The sequence below is a fragment of the Geotrypetes seraphini genome, chromosome 2 (genome assembly GCF_902459505.1).
Source record: "Geotrypetes seraphini chromosome 2, aGeoSer1.1, whole genome shotgun sequence".
NCBI classification, from domain to species: Eukaryota; Metazoa; Chordata; class Amphibia; order Gymnophiona; family Dermophiidae; genus Geotrypetes; species Geotrypetes seraphini.
In genome coordinates, this window is record NC_047085.1 from 484,132,827 (window position 1) to 484,156,149 (window position 23,323).

General features: G+C 43.3%; 1 protein-coding gene across 3 annotated transcripts in view; it reads right to left on the reverse strand.

The window, feature by feature from the left end:
- CCDC13 (coiled-coil domain containing 13) overlaps positions 1-23,323 on the reverse strand; it is a 137,704-nt gene that overhangs the window by 17,509 nt on the left and 96,872 nt on the right. For all 3 annotated transcript variants that reach the window (XM_033931794.1, XM_033931795.1, XM_033931792.1), the window contains 4 exons: positions 21,212-21,336; positions 15,961-16,044; positions 12,771-12,893; positions 3,100-3,254 (listed from right to left, as the gene is read on the reverse strand). In XM_033931794.1, coding sequence (XP_033787685.1) covers positions 3,100-3,254; positions 12,771-12,893; positions 15,961-16,044; positions 21,212-21,336 — 487 coding nt within the window. The remainder of the gene's footprint in view (positions 1-3,099; positions 3,255-12,770; positions 12,894-15,960; positions 16,045-21,211; positions 21,337-23,323) is intronic.

Consider the following 23,323-nt stretch of genomic DNA (forward strand, 5'->3'; position numbering starts at 1 on the left):
AAAAGATTTGTTTTCTCAACAGGCTCTGTATTATGGAAGCTTGAATAAAGCAGGAAGATTATTAGCTAATTATCTCAAGGCCAAAAAAAGAAAAGTAAAGATTGTGGCTATTAAAGATGAGAAGGGTGAAACTCATTCTCAAATTGGAAATATTTTAAAATAATTTTTGAATTTTTACAAAGCTTTATATCAGGGGTGTCCAACATGTGGCCCCGGTTGAGGGTGATGCAATGTTTTCCTCTGCTGCCCCCAGGTGTTTACTGTATTGCCGGCTCCCTCCTCTGTCTTGCTGCGTTTGCGCGTTTGTGCAGCCCCAGAAAATTTTTTTTTCAGCCAATGCGGCCCAGGGAAGCCAAAAGGTTGGACACCCCTGCTTTATATTCTTCTGAGCTTTATTCAAATAAAGAGGGTTTAGAGTTTTTAAAGTTAATTAAGGGACCAAAAATTCCTGAGCATATAAAAGGAACTCTTGAGGCGCCTATATCATTGAAAGACGGCGTTGAATTCCCTTAGAGTTGGATCTGCTCCAGGTGGAGATGGTTTCACTGTAAAGTTTTACAGATCATAACAAATTGCACTATTACCTCATCTTTTAAATTTATATCAGGCTCATCTAACTAAAGGTTGTATTACAGGTACTATGTCAGAATCTTTAACTATAGTTTTGCCGAAGCCAAATAAAGATCCTACGTTGGTTTCAAATTACAGGCCTATTTCTTTGGTTAATGTAGATGGAAAACTTCTGGCTAAGTTATTGGCTTTACACTTGGCCAAGGCTCTCCCTTATATTATCAGTATGCACCAAACAGGATTCGTTGCTCAAAGACATTTTTCAAACAACACCAGAATGGCTTTTCATATGTTAAATTTAATGAAAGCCATGGAAGATCCGGCCTTCTCTGTATCCTTGGATGCAGAGAAGGCCTTTGATCGTGTGGAATGGACCTTCATGTATCAAGCAATGGATTGGTTTGGTATAGGATCCGGATTTATTCAAATAATTCAAACCTTGTACAGTTCCCATTCTGCCAGATTATGGGCTCCTTTTACTAAGCTGTGATAGCGTTTTTAGCACATGAATTTAACGCACACTTAACCCGTGCTACACGACTAGAAGTAACGCCAGCTCAATGCTGGCATTAGCGTCTAGCGCGCAGGGCAATTTAGTGTGTGCTAAGCCCGCTAGCGCAGCTTTGTAAAAGGAGCCCAATAAGTTAATAATATTTTTCAGAAAGTTTTCATCTGGAGAGGGGACAAGGGTTATCTCCTTTGCTTTTTAATATTGTTTTGGAACCCTTGCTATTGGCTATTCAACAGGCGGAGGAGATACAGGGTATTCCTTATGCAGACTGGGAATATAAGGTCTCTGCTTATTCAGATGATATTTTGCTTCATTTGAGGAATCTTGAAACTACCATTCCACATTTATTAGATTTGATTGACCGATTTGGGAAATTTTCTGGATATAAAATAAATTGGAGTAAATCAGAGGTTCTTCCGCTAAATGTACATTGCTCAAAAGGGCTTTTTGATTCATTCCCTTTTCTCTGGAAAGAAGAGAGTATAAAATATTTAGGTATTTGGATTCAAAAAATGCTGGAAGATACGATGAGAGTAAATGAAAAATCCTTATTGCAAAAGGTCTCTGAAATGTGTGAGCAATGGAATCCGTTACATCTTTCCTGTTGGAGGAGAGTCCAAATGGTTAATGTAGAATGTAGATGTTGGACCAAAGTCTGATCAATCTCCATCTCTATAATACACTACAAAATACACAAAAATAGATTTCCTAAATATTAGCAAGCGATTGACCTGGGTCCATGCTACAAGTTACTGCAAAAAAAAAATGGGTTTGTAAAATCAGAGTCAGTAGGTTAAAGACTCAAAATGATAGTGCCTACAATGCACTTTGTGAAGCTTTCCTAAAACGAGCACACAACTGCGTCAATTTTCAAATAACTAGGTGCTAACATTTACATGCGCTTTATGCATCTAAATGCACTAGCATATATGCCCATATTTGCCAGCATGATGCCTGCGCACTATTTTGCAAACCCCCCCAACATCCCACTCGTTTAACTTACACAGCACATATTTGGAAGGGGACTTACAAAGGGATTGAGCATGGGCAGAACATAGGCAGGGCTCCTACTTACACAGGTATCTTAAAGAATGCTGTAAATGATGTGCTTCCCTGCTCTATGGCTGGCATATGTGGGGCCATCTAGGTGTTAGGTGCACCGATACTAGGTTACGCTAGTATTCATTCTATAACAGAACCTAGGTACAATATTGCAAGTTATGTAGGTAACTGCTACACTTAGGCATTTGCACTTATACCAACTGCCTGGCACCTACTTTCCTTTACTGAATAGGCTCTACCATGTGGCTTTTAAGGCCTAATTCTAGGTACCCTGTTACAAGACTACCCCCATAGAAGGTAATCCTATAATTTAGCACCTGGTAGAAGCCTAGTCTATAAAGGAATAAGCTCCTACCAGGTGCTTTTACAGAACAGTATAACAACTTAAATACATACTTAAAAATCAGTGCACGCATTAATACTAGGCACTGAGCTCATATAAGTGTTGGTGTCTAAATGCCACTGATATGCACTTATAATATGTTATGTGCATAAGTGTATGCCCCACCCAGACTCCACCTGTCCATACTTACCTGTAAATTGTGTGCTATGTAATATATATTTACAGAATAGCACTTATGTTGACTATTATTTTTTGCATTTATGCATGTACTTGGGCACAAATGTATGTCTATGCAATTATTCTAATGAAATATATTCACAATCAGTGCCTAATTGTTAGCGTGTTCTTTATAGAATTGCTCTCATAGCATCCAACTTCTGCAAAAGCAGGTGCCGAGCTGCATGAAATCGGTGGTGACTCTGGTTTAAATGGAAGTCACCAAAGAAAATGCAAAGCACTGTGCCCCTAAACAAAAACTGTTATATTATGTAATTGCAGAATGTTCCACATATCCATGCTATACCATCACAAGATACCCAGTACTTTATAGCTGTTCATCAATGTCTGGTAGCAGAACCGCCTTGTGAAGATAATGAGAGGCATCTCTCCTTACCTGGTTTGCTCCGCGCACTGTTTTTGTGTAGGTTCGCGTTCCTTCCAGAATCAATTTTCATCTTTTCCAGCTGCTGCTCCAAAAAGACAGATCTACGTCGCTCCTCTTGAAGCTTCTTCTCTGTAGCTAGCAGTTTTTCATTTCCTTCTTCTATCCTGATGTTCAAACATAGAGCTGCATTGGGACACTAGCAAGAGACAAGCCAGAAAACCTCTAGTACCCCTTAGCTTGTTCCTGACTGGTCCCCTGGGCAAGTCACATAATCCTCCATTGCCCACTGCTTTGAATAGAACCCTGGACTTCAGCGTGAGCTGTCCAAAAGTCTCCGTGGGCCACCATTGGCTTGCAGGCCTTGCAATGAAGACCACTGCACTAAGTGCTTCTGTAAAATTATGACTTTTGACTGGAATTCAACAGATTCTTTTTACCCTGGTGGAGTTTGTCTCTAACAGTGTCTGAATAGACTTGGTGGAACCCTGTCTCTGGCAGGTGTCTATACCAGCTGATCAGAAGCAGAGAATGACACGGGGACAAATTTTTCCCCATCCCCACGGGAACTCATTTTCCTGTCCCTGCCCCATCCCTGCAAACTCTGTCATCATCTGTACATGCTTCAAACGCTTTAAAATCATAAGTGTTCGGGGCTTGTGCAGTTTCAACAATTGACCTGTATGGTCATCGATCACGTGCCAGAATCGTGTAGGGAGGGAGATAGGGGGAAAAAATTACTGCAATTAGAACAAAAGTGGATAGATAGGCTCCATACAGTACAACCCAGGGGTCTTAACATAGCAGTAAATTGGCAGGTCTTTTTCAACTAAGAAGGTTTTATCGTCTTTTTCATTTAAGGATTTATTATCTTCCTTAACCAAGAATCAAACATCTTTTTCAAGAACAAATAATTAACAATAAATCAACAAAAAACAAAAAATTAACAGATTTAAAACATAAATTAAGTTTTCAATAATTCCTATGTGGGATTGACAGGATCCAATATGGTTCTTGTTCCGGATATGACATCAGACGCCGCTAGTGAAATTTAAAAGCTGAGGCTCGCTGTCGGCGTCTCAGTCACTCTTCTCCTGGTAAGACAGTGAGAAGCACCGGCATAGTCCGCATTGCTAAAAATGTTTAGCTAAACTACTATTTAGTAAGTAAGTAAGTATGTTCTATATCGTTTTAACTTATTGAGTTTTAATATTACCTAGAAGGGTGTGGTGCCAAGAGGTATTTTCTTAGGACAGTTGCACTAAGGAAGTTTAAAGTAATTATAGTATTATGTGCTTGAAACTCAAACGGCTATTTTGTTCTCTTTATAGAAGTACTGTTTAACAATTTGCTGCTCTGAAGAAGCCCTTAGTTAATCTACAGGGCGAAACGGAGATCCTCCGTCCTGCATCGGGTGTGGGCGTCAGTCGGCTCTTGATGTTGAGCTAAGTACCACACTTTTATAGCATTATCAGTAGAAAAAATAACTCAATATAATTCTAAAAGGAGAAGTTGAATTGAAGCACAGTTATTGAGAAAATATACAAGAAAATATACAATTATATTTAAATAAAAAAATTTTATTGAGAAAATAATATCATAAATAATTGAATATAAAGCTCACAGAGAAAATAAGATTACACTTGATGATGGCCCTAACAGTAGTCTAACAACCATGATTAGCTCTGGTTGTTAAACGTGGGCTCTTGAGAAATTTAATCTTCATCTCTGATAGTGAGCAGGTTAGGATTCTTAGTTCCATTGTTGGCCTAGCACGGTGTTGGAGTATTCTCTAATTGGAACCATGCCAGAAGGCGGCGGCCTAGGTGCTACACTATTAAAGAAAATTTGTGACCCCCGATGAAAGCATGAGCTTAAACACAATTACATAGGGTTGTCTTATTTTCAGTTTAATAAATACTTTGATGTTATATGTAGTAGGTGCATTTCTCTTCTGTGTACCTCTTGGCCTTCTTTTCCTTTGTTGTTTCTGTATAAAGTTATCCTGGCGCTTTCTCTGCACACAGTTAAACACATCACCAGGCTGTAAAGCTGACTTCAAAGAATTTCTAAGTTAAAGTAGAACCTCAACCCAACTAAATCAGGGGCATAAATATAGATGGTCCTAGGTGGGTTGTGTCCCCTTCACTTTGGAATTGGGCCTGCCAAGTTAGCAGCAGTGAAATAGGTCAATCAGAGAAGAACTGGCATCTTGCACTGCCTAATGCCCACCATGATAATGCTGGGCCTGAGAAAAAATATAAACAAAAGCAAAAGAACAATCCTTGTTACATCATTAAGGTAAATTAAAAGCTGAATGGTTTATATACTGTCCCCTCGGATTAGGGCTGTGCAGGGTGCAATTCCAATTACACAGGTTCATCTGGCAGGACTGAGCAAAAAACAATAACAACACATTTTTGAAGCATTCTCTTCCTGAAATATTGAGGCACATAACAGTTTTTGTAAGTTATTTCCTTAGGGGTGGATGGCAGCCTACAATAACACTATCCACTTCTGTAGTGCTGCCTTATTGTGCATATAAAATTGTCTTTGTGGTTGTGTTCTCTGCATAGTGGAGACTACATTTTACAGATAAAGTTTAACATTGCAGTCAACATGCAGAAACAGGAGATGTGTATAAGCATGGGGAGTCCGGGATAGGTACACGCTGTAGCTCTGGGTCTAGGGAGTGTAAGAGACATGCGAAAAATACTAATGGTGACCTAGTTGATATAGAGGGATTGTCCCCACTGAGATACAACAAGCACACAACATGGAGGGCTATGTACGTCAACGCCCACAGTCTGGGAAACAAGATCCTAGACTTGGAAACAGAAATGAGGAATGCCGACCTGGATGTGGTGGCGATATCTGAGACCTGGCTCACAGACTCCCACGGGTGGGACATGGTCATACCAGGTTACAACTTGCTTCGTCGGGACAGGGAGGGCAAAATGGGAGGTGGGGTAGCATTATATACTAAATATGACATTAAGGTCACCAGAATCACAGATGTACAGTACACTGGGGAACCCCTTTGGGTAAATTTGGCCAGAGGGAAGGACAAATGCCTGTATCTTGGCGTAGTATACAGACCCCCAAAACATCAAGAAGACCTAGATTTGGAATTAATCACAGATATAGAGAATATCACCTTGCGGGGGGACACAGTATTGGTAGGTGACTTCAACATGTCCGATGTGGATTGGGTCACGCTTTCCTCTGCTTCCGGCAGTAGCAGGAAGCTATTAAACTCTTTGAATGGAGCAGGACTCAGGCAACTGGTATTTGAGCCAACAAGGGATCAGGCAATTTTGGACCTGGTACTTACCAATGGAGAAAGTATCGCTGAGGTCTCGGTGGGTGAAACTTTGGCCTCCAGTGACCACAATATGATATGGTTCAATCTCAGGAAAGGTTTCACGAGATCTACCACACTGACCAAGGTTCTCAAGTTCAAGGACACAAACTTCCAAGACATGGGAGACTTCGTTCACCAGGCGCTACAAACCCAAGCAGACACCGACAGCGTGGAAGAAATGTGGTCAACTTTGAAAACCACCATACAGGAAGCAACAAACCGCTATGTTAAATCAGTAAGCAAACGGAGTAGGAACAACAAGCCACAGTGGTTCTCTATGGAGATCTCGGACCTCATCAAAGAGAAGAAAAAAGCATTCATCTCTTACAAACAATCAGGGACACAGGACTCCAGAGTAGATTATCTGACCAAATCAAGAGCCGTCAAAGCGGCAGTTAGAGAGGCCAAATTCCGCATGGAGGAGTCTCTAGCAAAGAACATCCAGAGGGGAGATAAATCCTTCTTCAGGTATATTAGTGACAGAAAAAAGAACTCGGGTGGGATAGTACGACTCAGAAAACCAGACGGAGACCATGTAGAGACGGACTCGGAAAAGGCCCAACTGTTAAATGAATACTTCTGTTCAGTCTTCACCCGCGAGGCGCCGGGAATCGGCCCTCAGCCACAGACAAGGATTAAATCAGTAGACCCGTTTAGTAATTTCAAATTTACACCCAGCAGCGTCTACTGCGAGCTGTCAAAAATCAAGGTCAACAAGGCAATGGGGCCTGACAACCTACACCCTAGGGTACTCAGGGAGTTGGGTGATGTCTTGGCGGAACCACTATCCGCGCTCTTCAATCTCTCCCTTAGTACAAGTAACGTCCAGATGGACTGGAAGACGGCTAACGTCATTCCACTACACAAGAAAGGCTCTAGGATGGAGATGGCAAACTACAGACCAGTGAGTCTCACTTCAATAGTGAGCAAACTAATGGAAACCCTAATCAAACGCCAATTGGATAGGATCATGGACGAGGAGAATCTGCGGGATCCCCGCCAACATGGATTTACTAAGGGGAGATCCTGCCAATCCAACCTGATCGGCTTCTTTGACTGGGTGACGAGGAAGCTGGATGTTGGTGAGTCCCTGGACATCTTCTACCTGGATTTCAGCAAAGCATTTGATAGCGTGCCACACCGCAGGTTGCTGAACAAGATGAGTTCTTTAGGTTTGGGCGACACACTAAACCAAATGGGTTGGGAACTGGCTTGGAGGTAGGCTTCAGAGGGTGATGGTGAATGGCACCCCCTCCGAGATGTCGGAGGTGATAAGTGGAGTGCCACAGGGCTCCGTCCTGGGCCCGATCTTGTTCAACATCTATATAAGAGACTTGACAGAAGGGCTCCGAGGTAGAATAACATTGTTCACCGATGATGCCAAACTGAGCAATGTAGTGAGCAAAAGCACAACAGACAAAAAAGCAATGACAGACGATATGGTGCATGACTTACTTCTGCTGGAACACTGGTCTAGGTCCTGGCAACTCAGTTTCAATGCCAAAAAATGCAAAGTCATGCACCTGGGAAGCCAAAATCCATGCAAGATCTACACCCTAAATGGCGAGATCCTGACAAGAACTGAAGCAGAAAGAGACTTGGGGGTGATTGTCAGGGAAGACATGAAGTCTGCAAACCAAGTGGAGCAAGCTTCATCCAAAGCAAGGCAAATCATAGGTTGCATACGCAGGAGTTTCGTCAGCCGTAAACCTGAAGTCATTATGCCACTGTATAGATCCATGGTGAGACCGCACCTGGAGTACTGTGTGTAATTCTGGAGGCCGCATTACCGCAAGGATGTGCTGAGACTGGAATCGGTCCAGAGAATGGCCACCAGGATGGTCTCGGGACTCAGGGAGCTCCCGTACGAGGAGCGGTTGGGGAATTTGCCGCTCTACTCACTCGAGGAGCGTCGAGAGAGGGGAGATATGATCGAGACATTCAAATATCTCACGGGCCGCATCAAGGTGGAAGAAGACATTTTCTTCTTCAAGGGTCCCGTGGCAACAAGGGGGCATTCGTGGAAAATCAGGGGTGGGAAACTGCACAGTGACACTAGGAAGTTCTTCTTCACTGAAAGGGTGGTTGATCGCTGGAATAGTCTTCCACTTCAGGTTATTGAGGCCACCAGTGTGGCGGACTTTAAGGCCAGATGGGATAGACATGTGGGATCTATCCGCAAAGATAGATAGGGAGGATCACTGGAGTGGGCAGACTTGATGGGCCGTGGCCCTTATCTGCTGTCTATTTCTATGTTTCTATGTTTCTAAGCACAGCTAAAGTGTAACGACAGAGTCAGCCAGCAGAGAGGAAAGTGAGAAAATCATGAATAGTGATAACTTCCAGAAGTAGAAGAGAAAAGCAATGGCATAAGATACCCTGCAACATCTGATTACATGATTGCCAGTTCTATATTTAACTCATTTGTTTAAAAAAAGGGTTCACATTTCACAGTTTACTTTCTAATAATGCTACAATGGACTAGGCTATGTAAGAGAGGCGAGGAAGTTAGAAAAATCGGGATAAAGCCCAGAATGTTTAAATAAAAGTTTATGGCACTAGTTCCAATAGGAGCCAGTTGTGACCTTGGGCAAGTCACTCAATTCTCCATCGCCCCAAGTACATTAGACCAGTGTTTTTCAACCTTTTTACACCTATGGACCGGCAGAAATAAAAGAATTATTCTGTGGACCGGCATCGGTCCGTGGACTGGAGGTTGAAGAACACGGGGCTAAGTCGTGGGCCAGACCCCCCCCATCTCTACCCAATCTCCGCCCCAGACCCCACCCCCATAATAGTACTAATTGCACCTTGCACGTCCTGTGCCTCATCTGGAAGCCTTCCCTCTGACGTTGCAACGTCAGAGAGAAGTTTCAAGTTTTATTTTAACTTATTGAATCGCCTATTTATTTTACTAAGCGATTTACATAATAAACCCCCCCCACATATACCAGTATTCACAATAAGTTACAAAGATTTGACAAATTGACATAAAAACTAACAGTTACATAAGGAATGGAGGGCAGAACTACAATATTATTTATTAGAAAAGAAGACATGAATGGTAAGAACAATAGGAAGGGGAAATAAGGCTTCCAGTTCAGGCGCAGGATGCCCGTAGGAGCCACTGCCCGTGGCTTTGTGCACTGAATCAGTGAGGAAGAGGGAGCTGGCTCAAAGCTAACGCCACATCAATCGCACTGTGGACCGGCGGTTGAAGAACACTGTTTTGGGCCTGATGCACGTGCTGGCCCTGTAGACCGGCAGGAAATTTCTGTGGACCGGCACTGGTCCATGGACCGGTGGTTGAAGAACACTGCATTAGACTGTGAGCCCACCATGACAGATAGGGAGAAAGTTTGAGTACCTGATTGTAAACCACTTAGATAACTTTGATAGGTGGTATATAAATACCTAAATTAAAAAAAAAATTAATTAAGAGCTCTTTTTACTAAGTTGTGATAGTGGTTTTAGCGCATGCTTAGCGCAAGCTGAATTGCCCCGCGCGCTAGACGCTAATGCCAGCTTTGAGCTGGCATTAGTTCTAGCTGCATAGCGCGGGTTTAGCGCGCGCTAAAAATGCTAGTGCAGCTTAGTGAAAGGAGCTCTAAGTGAACTGGAAGTCAAAAGGAAGAAAAGGAAACTGCCAGGAAAACAAACCAGAAGGATGAAAAAAAAAAAAAAAAAAATCTAATCCTAACTATCTCTTCCATGCTAAGCTAAAATGAGACGCATACTGGCTGGCATTCATAGATGGGTAAAACAATAAGGATGGAGTGGCCTAGTGGTTAGAACTACAGCTTCAGCACCCTGAGGTTGTGGGTTCAAATCCCACACTGATCCCTGTGACCCTGGGCAAGTCACTCAATCCTCTATTGCCCCAGATATGTTAGATAGATTGTAAGTCCACTGGGACAGATAGGGAAATGCTTGAGTACCTGATCACCTTAATAGGCAATACCTAAATAAATAAACATATACAATTATTTTAAAAAAATATAAAACAAAACTAAAAATACAAAGGGAGTGTTACGCTAGCCATATCTTAAGAACATATGAATTGCCGCTGCTGGGTCAGACCAGTGGTCCATCGTGCGGTGGCCCCTAGGTCAAAGACCAGTGCCCTAACTTCGACCAGCCCTACCTGCTTACGTTCCAGTTCAGCAGGAATTCGTCCAACTTAGTCTTGAATCCCTGGAGGGTGTTTTCCCCTATGACAGCCTCCGGAAGAGTCCTTTTACTAAGGCGCACTAAATGTTAAGAAATCCATAGGTATAAACTGGGCTTCTTAGCATTTAGCGCACACTAATCATTAGCACTCCTTAGTCAAAGGAAACCTTTAGTTGAAGCCTAACAGAGCCCTGAATCTATAAACTGCTGAAAGAAAAGTTTCAGTGTAGAAATTCAGCCCACAGCAGTCAGTGGATTTTAAGCTACCTACAGCCATTGGCTAAATTAATCCAGATACTCAATGCCCAGAAGTTAATTGGGCAGTAGCTGATTTCCACACTGACGCCTGGTTAGCTTGGTGAACAATTCTTCTTTGTTGTCCTGAATATCACTTCTAACCAATTAGATGCCGATGCTACCTTTAGACCAGTGTTCTTCAACCTTTTTACACCTATGGACCGGCAGAAATAAAAGAATTATTTTGTGGACCGGCATCAGTCCTTGGACCAGTGGTTGAAGAACACTGGGCTAACTTGTGGGCCAGATCCCACCCATCTCTACCCAATCTCCACCCCAGACCTTGTCCCCTTAATAGTACTAATTGTAACACTATTTTTTCCATTCATTTTTCACAGATACACAATATAATCTTATTAACAACACAACATCAGAGAAAAGGTTTCAGGTTCAGGCGCAGGACGCGCGTAGGAGCCACTGCCCGTGGCTTTGTGCACTGAATCAGTGAGGAAGAGGGAGCTGGCTCAAAGATAACACCACATCGATCGCACCATGGACCGGTGGTTGAAGAACACTGTTTTGGGCCTGATGCATGTGCTGGCCCTGTGGACCGGCAGGAAATTTCTGTGGACCAGCACTGGTCCATGGACCGGTGGTTGAAGAACACTGCTCTAGACCACCCCAGTACTAACTGGACAGTACATGGGTGGTTATGGGCATTATTTAGCTTAAATGCTTCTGCTGTTGAATACTGCTGGATGGCCAGCTCAGCAGGGTTTAATTGGGCAGGAGCATCTTGAATCCTTTTGAATATCGACCCTGTTAGTGCTTTATTAAAGAATTCAGAAACAGAATGTTACCGCTTATCTGAAATTGTCCTGTTCAACAAAAGGTACTAGAAATTCAGATATGTTCACCTTCCCTGCCCCAAGGGCCTGCCGTTACAAAACTTTTTTGGACAGGACATTGGAGTACCAGGCTGGGAACATGAACTCCTAGTTAAATCCGCTGATTGCACAAACCTACTCTTACTTTACATTTAGGAAATCATTAAAAACTTATTTATTTGATAAACAAGAATGCTGATTTTATGATGTGGTTCTGTTTTATTCTTCTAAACTTTTTATTTTTTATTAATATTTGAAACTGTATTTTAACTAATGCTGAATCTGACTGCTGTATGAAATATTGTTTTTATGAAATTGTATTTTTTCACTGAAATATTTTAGTTTTCTTTTTCTGTTGTGAACTGCCCAGAACTGTTGGTAGGGCGGTATATAAGAAAATAAATGATTATTATTATTATTATTTGGTGAGGTACGAAAAGGCAGATGAATTTGGAAGATGCTTGAAATGGTAGTTAAAATAAAATTGAAATTAATTTGCCAATATTTTCATATTTAACTGTTTGCTACTTTTCATAGAACTTTTTCCATTCCAGATACCCTGGCCTCAAACGCACAATCTCACACTTCCCTTCAGACAGGTGCTTGGATACTGTAGGGACATTGTTCTTGACAGCAAGAATGTTCAGCTCTTTACCCGTATACCCTCCCAATTTGGCAATCAAGCAGAGCTAACAGGGACCCTTACTAAACCAAACCGTTACTGATCTTCACAGTAGAGGGTTTCAGGATTCCTTATTCGAAAGGACCTTGCCAATGCTTTTCTCCTCCTGTGGTCTTGGAATGGGAAGGAAGAGCCTGGGTCTCAAATCTGCATATGCCACTTGTCACTGACTCATCAGGCTAGCCTTGTAAGATATTTCTAAAAGTACTGCTAGCTAACAGACTCCCTAAAAAATCTCTTCCCCAAAGCACAATTTATTCTGTCTCCTTTGTTTTTTCTAATTTTTCTGAATTTATGCCACTTACAATAATTTGTGCATACTGCTATCAGCCCAAATTACTACCTTTTCTGCAGGACACCGACGAGCTCCATCAGTCTGTCTCTCTCAACCTCAGCTGCCTGGTAAAGTGTGCGGTATTCTGTTATCTGGACATGCAGAGCCTTCACATCTGGCCCATCAGAAAACCTATGAAAAAAAACAAAGATTACTCTTCTTGCTTGTTTTCCTGGTTGACTGGAATACCATATATACTTGAATATAAACCGGGATTTTGGGGCCAAAAAATTGGCCCAAAAATGGGGGTCCTGGTTTATATTCGGGTCAATGCCGAGAATTCACGGGAGCCAGTAAGGAAGCTGCTCAGGGCTGTGAAGCAGCGCCAAATCGCGCTGCTGCTCGTGCCTCTGAGATGGACTAAGTGGATCCACACAGCCGGTTAGCAGAGGGGCAGGAGTTCAGAAAGCTTGTTCCTGCCCGCTGCACCTCCACCAACAATCGGCAGAGGACCTGCTGTACCTCCACCAGATCGGCAGATGTAAGAAGATAGGGCAGGGAGGGGGGACAGAGGGCAGAGCCTGGGAGGGAGAGTGCAGAGCCTGACAGGGGAGAGGAGGATAGAAGGTGCTGGGAGCAAAGCCTGACAGGGGAGGGGAGGATGGAAGGGTGCTGGGAACAGAGCCTGACAAGGGAGGGGAGGATGGAAGTGTGCTGAGTGCAGAGCCTGACAGGGGAGGGGAGGATGGAAGGGTGCTGTGTGCAGAGCTTGACAGGGGAGGGGAAGACGGAAGGGTGCTGGGTGCAGAGCCTGACAGGGGAGGGGAGGACGGAAAGATGCTGGGTGCAGAGCTTGACAAGGGAGGGGAGGATGGAAGGGTGCTGTGTGCAGAGCTTGACAGGGGAGGGGAGGACGGAAGGGTGCTGGGTGCAGAGCCTGACAGGGGAGGGGAGGAAGGAAGGGGGCTGGGTGCAGAACCTGACGGGGCAGGACACTTGATTAAGCTGTCCAACTTATATCCGAGTGAACCATTTTCCTCTTTTATGGGGGGAAAAGGGGAGTCTCAACTTATATTCAAATCAACTTATATTTGAGTATATACGGTAAGTCAAAAAAGCAGGCAACAGAATCCTTGTGCCGTGAATTGAACTGCAAGCCCCTCGTTGTCTGGTCCAACAATCTGGGTTTGTTTGCCTTTGAGTTACTTATTTTTTGCAATTTATTTTATTTTGCAAAACTGGTTCAGCACAGAAAAAATTTCAGATATCGCAGACTGCAGAGGATAGACTACATGAAATGACATTTGGGAAAAATTCACACCAGTGATTTATGGAAACAGGCAAACTACAGGTTTAAACTGTCTTGTTAAAGGTTGGGGCAAAGCAATTAGTGATGGATGATCCAGACATTAATGAGCATAGTTATCAACATGGGTTAGTGTTAAGATGTGTTATTTTATCTCTAATTTGTGCTGCTTTAGCACCGGTTCCATGTTATGCAATGAGACCCTAGTTAACAGATAACGCATTCTTAACAATCCTTAACTCCCCCCCAAGAGGCAAACAGAGTTCTCTCATATCTCTGCCTCTTTATCTTGTATATTAATGAATGTGCGCTTTCTTAAAAATAAGGGTAGAATTGTTCAGGAGTTGATACTTGAAAATTCATTGATCTGCTTTTTTATTTGTTTTAGAAAATTGCAAATACAAAGCAATAACCAAGCATCAATGCTTGTAAGGAAAAGCAACATAATAAAACAGCAATAAAGCTAATAATAAGAAATAAAAGTAAATATCGTCCACAAAAGTCCACAATTATGAGGGCAGGGCAAAAATAATAACTGGAGCGGAGGAGTGACCTAGGGGAAGATTCTCAAACGTTGGTGGTAAAATCCGATGGGCCGCTGCCACAGCTGCAAATGAAGTTTGGAGGGTTGCTAAATTTGCATGCGCTGATTACTGGTGATAGCGATTGGTACCTGCGCAGAATAAACCCACAAATAAAAGAAAAAAAAAGACCCCAAATCGAAGATCGGCAGGAGAATTAGCAGACAGCAGGAAAGCTGAAAAAAGAAACTGGAACCAACATGATGGAAAAATAAAACATTCAGATAACAAAGGTAGTAGAAAAACATTTTATTTTAAATGTTTTAAATGAAATATGGATAATAATTAGCAAAAATATTGTTTAAATTTTGACAAACTTGCAGAATGTGCTAATTTTGTGTGTAGAATTTTGAATTTTTTTGCGCATAATTCCACCAGGAGTAAGCAGTAATTCTATTATGCCTTTTCAACCTGGAGGAAAGTACAAGGAGTAAAAAACTGAACAATATCATTCCCTCAGATGTTCAGGATACTCTCTCCATACAGAGAAATTATACAAGAAAGTAAATATTAGAATTTAGCAGGTATTCTCCAAGGGGAGTGGGGGGTGGGGGAGATGAATTCTTACATCTGAGCAACGTCATCTGATGGAACCCCAGTGTGGATGCTACTTAGTTTTCTGTGCCTTCAAGAAACTTTGGGCAGTATCTTACCAAGCATTCATGTGTGTCTTCCTGCCCAGGGTTAGCGCTTGGGACTCAGTACAGTAAAATAGCTAAGAGAATTGAACTCCTTTTAGAGGTGGGAAAGGATGTAAGAATTCATGATTTTGCTGTCCTTGGAGAAGATCAAGAAAAAAAAACAAAAGTGGGGGTGAACAATGGACTTCCAAAGCAAGGATACAGCGGATGGTGAGGAATGTAGTTTACTAAATCTCAAGTATACATGGGTGGTGTTTTCTCCACTTTTGGTGATTTGTTCTTTTTGCTATCCTCAAAGTACATCTGCTACATTTGAGTAACTTCGCTTTCTCTGAGGACAGGCAGGACAATGTTTCTTACATCTGGGAATCCCTAGCTACCCGGCTCGACGGAAATCAACAGACTTCCGTCAGCAATGTTGTGGCCATTTATTTTCTACATTAAGGGGGTTCCCTATATTTCTCTGTCTGGTTCTGATTTCTTGTACATGCTTGAATGTTATGTTAAAATTCTAAATTAAAATAATAATAATAAAAGAACACAATTAGAGGAGGCTTTGTGATCCGGGCCTATGCAAGACAGACACCAGCTACAGGGATCGACTCCATTGAACCTAGTGCACTGCTTAAAGCCACTGGGAACTTTCTGGGACATGGAGGAGAAAACAGCCAATGCCAAATCCAACAACTCAATTGAGAAGAAGGAAAATCCACAAGAAAAAAATACTGTACCTCCTGGGTGAGACAGGGCCGTTTCCAAAAGGGGGTTGTGTAGCTGCAGATTCAACAAGAGTATGTCCCAATTTGGACACAGCACTGTGTGGGAGAAATAATCTTGTCAATATTTATTAATATTCTTTTAATACCATTTTATTTACAATTCTTGCATAGTGCTAGACATGGGAAGAGGTTAAATCATTGAACTATGAACTTTGGAATGATCTTCCATTTCTTTTAAAGAGTTCCGGCTCACTTCAATTTTTTTCGCAAATCTTTAAAAACTACTTTATTTGCTAAACACTTTGAAAATTAATTTCCCGAAATTTAGTCTTATTTTTTATGGTTTTTATTTAAGTTAATTATTGTTAAACCGAGTCGAGCTATGACTCGGTATATAAAGCCAAGCCTTAGATTAGATTAGATTGTAGGATGCAAGCTGAAATTCATTCCAAAAGCTATTATGTGAATTGTCTTGGATAAGCAACTTTAACCCGCATACTTCAGATTCCTCATTGTCTTGTCAACATTGTTCTTTCCTCTTCTACTCTTTGTAAGCTTTAAAGAGCAGCCACAGCTTTACCATGAAAGTACCGCTGTGGAAAGATGCAATATTCAATGAACATGTAAATTGTTGCTGTGTTAAAAAGCAGCAATCTGCAGCTCATTGCAGAATGCCACCTTTCCTGTCAGCGTGTGAGTAGTGATTGGATCGCGCACTGACAGGAAGGGTGACTTTAATAAGAACAATAACAAAAATACCAGCATCTCCCTCCCAAGTCTACAATCTTGTGTAGAGGTCTCGCCCTTTCCAACCTAACCCCCCATCTCAACCACAGTTAAAGAGATTTATCTGGTAGTCTAGCACAGTGTTTTTCAACTTTTTTACACCTATGGACTGGCTGAAATAAAAGAATTATTTCATCCGGCAAACTACTAAGACTGAAATTTAAAAATCCATCTTCGCCATGTCCCCGTGAGCTCGGTCCCTGCAAACCATTTGATCCCATCCGCACAAGCTTCAAATAGTTATGATTTTATATTGAATGTATTTTATTAAAGTATAAAAAAAAACAATATTATGTACAATTGCCATTTTATAAATACAAATAATACAGAGCAAGGATCAACAAAACCCCTGTCTCTCCTCCCCTTCACATATATCCCCTCTACTATCAAGAAAACTGAATAAGCCAAATTATTACAGAACTAGTTTTATAGCCCGTTATATTAACGGGTGCTAGAATATATGTGTATGTGTGTGTGGTTTTATTTCTTTTTCTCTCTCCTTAGCCACTTTCTGTATTTCTGTCTTTCTTTTTTTTTTCCTTGGCTGTCCACCACCACCCTTTCTCCCTTCCTTTTACCTCCCCTGTGTCCTCCACCACCCCATCACAGCTCACCTTATCCAGCAGCAGCCCTTTAATTGATCTTCCTACTTTATTGCTTTTTCCTTTTTCTCCATCTTATTCCTCTCCCCCTTTCCTTACCTCATCATCATTATTACCCCCAAGCCAATTCTCTTCCTCCCTTCCCAGATCGGATCCCCCATGAAGCGTAAGAGTGCTTCGTTACATGTCTGCCTTTTACAGCTGCCCAGGCCTGAATTTGCGGGTGGTCTCTCTGTCTCTCTAACCGGTGGCGCCATGTCCCGCCTGGTGGGAGCGGGGCAGGGCTGTGCTTTGCTCATGCTTCACGGGTGGCCGAGGAGGGCCGAGCGGCTCCAGGCCCGCAGCTCTGTCCCGGTGGCCTCCGAGCGGCGGCGCTGGTGGCGACTGCTCGGCCTAGACCTGGGGCTGGTCGTTAGCGTGAGCGGATACTGTGGAAGCCCTTCTCGAGGGGGCGGGACAGGCTGGTGAGGAGCTTCGGGGGCTGCTGCTGTTAGCCCCGGCAGAGACGGAGCGGCCGAGCTGAGCTGGCGGCAGAGCCCTCATGTGTGTGTCCCCCCGTCCCTCCCCGGTGCCAGCGCCGCTCTCCCTCTCAGCGGGCTGGGCTGGATCGCGGCTTCTTCGCTCCAGAGCTCGGCAGTGGGGCGGAGAGCGGGCGCAAGGGGATCGGGGCCATGCTGCCAGCGGGACAGCCCCAGCCCTCTCCCTCCTCCCCTTGTGGGCTTGTGGAGGCAATCGGCGGCTGTGGAGCTGCTGCAGGCCGGAGGTTTGTGTTTGCCTCGTGGTGGGAGGGTTGGTGGTAGGCTCAACCCACCCCAGGGATCCGCCCACAGGCACGATTGGTGGCCGTGAAGCACCTCCTTGGGCAGCAAGGGTCGGACGCGCACGAACCGGGGCTGGCTGCGGTCCCGGCTTGTGGAGTCGATCCTGGTGACGTAGTATGCGCGCATGCGCACTCATGCCAGCACACCCCGACAGAACAGGGATCAGGGAACACGCGGCGCAAGTGCGCATGTGCGGCTAGCATTTTATTATTATAGATGGTACACAAAAATATCACGCTAACAGAATACCGCAGTCACACATGACAGGAATAGTGTTAGAAAAGTGCAACTAGGGCAACTGCCCTCTGGTCAGAGAGAGCCCTAAGCCAGCTGGAAGCTAATGAAGCACTGCTTGGGGCTTTGCAGTCCCCAGTTATGTCGAACACCAGCTCTACCAGGATATGTATTTCAAATCTGATATATTCTAATCACAAACTAGAAATAAAATTATTTTTTTCTACCTTTTAACATAAGAACATAAGCATTGCCTCTGCCGGGTCAGACCAGGGGTTCATCGTGCCCGGCAGTCCGCTCCCGCGGCGGCCCTCCAGGTCCATGACCTGAAAGTGTTCCCTACCTAACCTAAAATGTCCATACCTTATTCGCTCAATGTCCTGTAAGGTAAACCTCTATCTGTACCCTGTTATCCCCTTCGCTTCCAGGAAGTCATCCAGTCCCTTTTTGAACCCCAGAATTGTACTCTGTCTTATCACCTCTCCGGGAAGCGCGTTCCAGGTGTCTACCACCCGCTGAGTGAAGAAGAACTTCCTTGCATTCGTTATGAATCTGTTATGAATCTGTCATCTTTGGTTTCTGCTTTCATCATCTTTTCACTCTCTTCCTTCCAGCGTCTGCCCTCTGTCTCTTCAATTCAGCATCCGCCCCTTCTATCCACTGTTTGCCCTCTCCCCCTTCCATATGGTATCTACCTTCTTTCTATGCCCCTCTCCTTTTTCCATCCAGCCTGCGCCCCCTCTTTCCATTTTACAAGATTCATTCCAGCTTCACTGCTCTCTTTGTCATTTTGATCTCTCCTACAACAGATCTAGCATCTTTGTCCTTCTCTCCTTATTTCTCTGCTGACTCCCTTTCCCAGCATCCATCTCTCTTTACTTTCTCATTCCTCTGTCTCTCTCTCCTTTCCCTCAACTGATCTCTCCATTCCATCCTGACCCCTTCCCCTCCTCTAATCTCCCTGCCAGTTGTTTCCTTCCTATTTTCCTCCTCCCTGTTCAGCAGTACCCCTTCTCCCTTTCCTCCTCTCCTCATCCAATAGAAACTCTCTTCCCTTCCTTTTCCCTCCTCCCCTGTCCATGAGTACCCCTTCTCCCTTCCCTCCTTAGCAAATTTTTCCTCTCTCTAGCCTAGCGGCAGCTCTGTGTACTTCTAACTTCACCACACAGCTGCTCCTAGCAGTAGTTTAGATGCGGTTTCATCAGGCAACCTTGGGGCCTTTGCTAGGCGAAGTTAAAAGAACACAGAGCTGATGCTACTGGTCCGGGGTGCGTAGACAAGATAAAGGCAGGAGGCATAAGCAGCAGTAGTTCCAGCATAGGCAGGAGGCATATGTGACAGAAGTCCTGGCGAAGGCAGGAGACATACACGGCAGGAGTCCCAGCAAAGGCAGGCGTCATATGCGGCAGGAGTCCCAGCATACGTGACAGCAACAGGAAGTTGCAAGTCAGTTGACGCTGGCACCGGCACCGGTGCCTCTCTTCCTGCCCAGTGTGCAGTTTGTGGAGGGATCCCGAATCCTTCATGAACCGGCAGAAAATTTTTGCGGACCGGTGGTTGAAGAACACTGGTCTAGCCCATCCCCATTCCTCACTCCTGACCCAACCCCTTTTCCTCAAACAAAACCAAACAAATCCTTTGTGTCTAGTGCAGTGGTCTCAAACCCCCTGCAGGGCCACATTTTGGAGGGTCTCAGAAAAAAATAGTTAATGTCTTATTAAAGAAATGACAATTTTGCATGAGGTAAAACTCTTTATAGTTTATAAATCTTTCCTTTTGGCTAAGTCTTAATAATAATATTATAATTTATAGCAAAGAAACATGTGATCAAGAAACTGTTTTATTTTACTTTTGTGATTTTGATAAACATACCGAGGGCCTCAAAATAGTACCTGGTGGGCTAAATATGGTTCCTGGACCACGAGTTTGAGACCACTGCTCTACTGGCACACCTCCTCCATCCTAAATGCCGTATCTAACGGGAGAGGCAGGATCACTCCTGTTTCCAGCACTGCCATCTTGGGTTGGGTAGAGAGAGGGGCCACTAGATACCAAGGAATTTTTTTTAAGTCAAGGGAAATGGATAATTGGATCAAATGAATAATGGGCAACTACAATCGATTTTTATTTTTAATTTCAGGGGCAGGAGATTGTGTTGGGTCAGGGGCGCAAGGGAGACCACTAGACTATCAGGGCTTTTAGAGGCTCATGCCTGTGGGGTGATGACAAAAGCCACCATCGGAGGGCTGCTAGACTACCGGAAATTTTGCTGGCAGTTTTTTAAGTCAGTGTGTGTGTCAATCACTACCCATGCCCTAACAGGATTGGGGACATTTTGCAATGTGGCCTTCTGCACTGGTCCCATAATGATTAAGAAATGGCACCTTTCAAACTGCCTTCTCCTCTCATCTCCTGTCCTCACCAGATACATGGAACGCATACACAATCATGCAAACATGCACACACATACACACATATATATACTAACTCCCTGCCCTCCCCAATACATGCATTTGTATACACCTTCCTCATGCCCCCCTATTATTGCATATTACATTTTGTTTCAAGATCAGAAACCATTTTATATGGCATATACAGTATGCAATAACAGGGGAAACCAGAGAGGGGAAAACTGTACATACAAAGTTGGAAAAAAATATTATGAATGCCTTTCTCACTTGTTCTCCTTGTATTGATTATAAGGATTATATTTTTGATGTACTATCATTTTTGTTATATATTGTAATCCACTTTGAAATTGGTCAGGGCTATATAGAACATAAATATCAAATTAAGTTACTTATATGTCTCTTCTCTTACCGACCAGATCCAGTCCTGCCAACCTGATCCCCCTGTGACAATAACAGGGCTGCCTGTTTTGAAGATGGTTGCATATCCAGATTATTGAAGTCTTCTTCCTCAGTTGCTCCCTTTTTGTGCTGATGCTGCAACAAAACACAAAACTCCATATTGTTTGGTAGCTTTGTCCCCCCTGCAGATAGATACTAATAAACTATTCTCATCTTTGCAACGAGGTAGGCTTACTTAAAATGAGGGAAAGGAAAGGAGCTACCAGACCATGGAGAGGGGGAGGAGGGAGATGCCAAGGCATGGGGGGAGAGAAGAGAAGGAGATAAGATGCCAGACCATGGGGTGGAGTGGGAAGGAAGGAAGGAAAGGAGAAGAGAGAGATGCCAGAGCATAGGGGAGGGGTGAAGCTGAAATGAATCATGTACAAAGGAGAGAAAGGGCATAGGATATGCAGTTTATTGAAGGGACATAGGGAAGATGCCATATGGAAAAGAGAAAGGGCGGACAGTGGATGCAAGGGGCAGAGAGAGGGTGGATAGTAGATGGAAGGGGTAGAAAGAGAGAGGGCAGATGCTGGGTGGAAAGGGCAAAGAGAGGACAGATGTTGCATGGAAGGGAGTGAGGACAAACGCAGAATAGAAAGAAGAGAGCGAAGAGAAGATGATTAAAGCAGAAACAACAAAAGGTAGAAAAAATTTTTTTTATTGCTTTACGTAGAATCAAGTTGTATTGAAATTGTATTAATTAAAGTTTATAAATAGGAAATTGAAATAAGGCAGTTTTTTTGGGACTAAACCCCTTTCATCAGGTCAGGACAGGATACCATAACAGCAGGGGTGCCCAAATGGTCGATCGTGATCGACCAGTAGATCGCAAAGGCAATGTGAGTCAATTGCGTTGCCTTTGCAATCTTTTTCTTCCTGCCTCCCCGAGCCAGGCCAGGTGCATACAAGTGCCAGACTCACAAGACTTCACCTCCAAAGTCAATTCTGACGTCGGAGAGGTAGTTCTGGGCCAGACAATCTAGAATTGACGTCAGAGGTGAAGTCTCGTGAGTCTGGCGCTTGTATGTGCCTGGCCTAGCTCAGGGAAGCGGCAGGGAGAAATTGGCGTGGTGGCTTAGGGGGTAGGGAAAGAATCGGGGAAGTGGAGAAATCGGCATGATGGCTTGGGGGTAGGGGGAGAGAGAAAGAAAGGCAGAAATAAAGAGGGGGCAGGGGGAGAGAGAAACAGGCAGTCAGAGGGAGAGAGAAAGAGAGACAGAAAGAAAAGGGAAGTGGCAGAAAGAAAGAAATATTGGATTTACAGTCAGAAGAAGGAAGTGCAACCAGAGACTCATGAAATCACCAGACAAAAAGGTAGGAAAAATGATTTTATTTTCAATTTAGTGATCAAAATGTGTCCGTTTTGAGAATTTATATCTGCTGTCTAAATTTTGCACTATGGCCCCCTTTTACTAAACCGCAATAGCGGTTTTTAGCGCAGGGAGCCTATGAGCATCGAGAGCAGCGCAGGGCATTCAGCGCATCTCTCTGCGCTAAAAACCGCTATTAAGGTTTAGTAAAAAGGGAGGGGGTATATTTGTCTATTTTTGTATAGTTGTTACTGAGGTGACATTGCATAAAGTCATCTGCCTTGACCTCTTTGAAACCTGCGGAATGTAAATGACAATTAACATTTTCTCTGCGTACAGTGTTTGTGTTTTTTAAAATGTTATTGTTGGTAAATCATTTTGACTGGGTTATTTTAAAAGTAGCTCGCAAGCCCAAAAAGTGTGGGCACTCCTGCTGTAGAGCCATTCTTGTAAGACTGGATGAGCTGTATTTATCTTTTTTTTTTAGTTGTTTAAATTCATGCAGAAATAAATGGCTAGATTGAACCTAATGACTTAATGCCTTTCCCTTTTTTAAACCTCTATACCATTAGAAAGAGGGCAAATATCTAATTATTCCCTTCTAATATTGGATGCTACTTAAATTTATTAAAAATATTCTGGCACAAGTGTCAAATCTTAAAAAAGGTAGTCATATTGAGCATTGGAAAATAATAATAATTAACTAATAAAAATAGTACACATTTAGGGCTCCTTTTACTAAGTTGCGAAAATGGTTTTAGTGTATG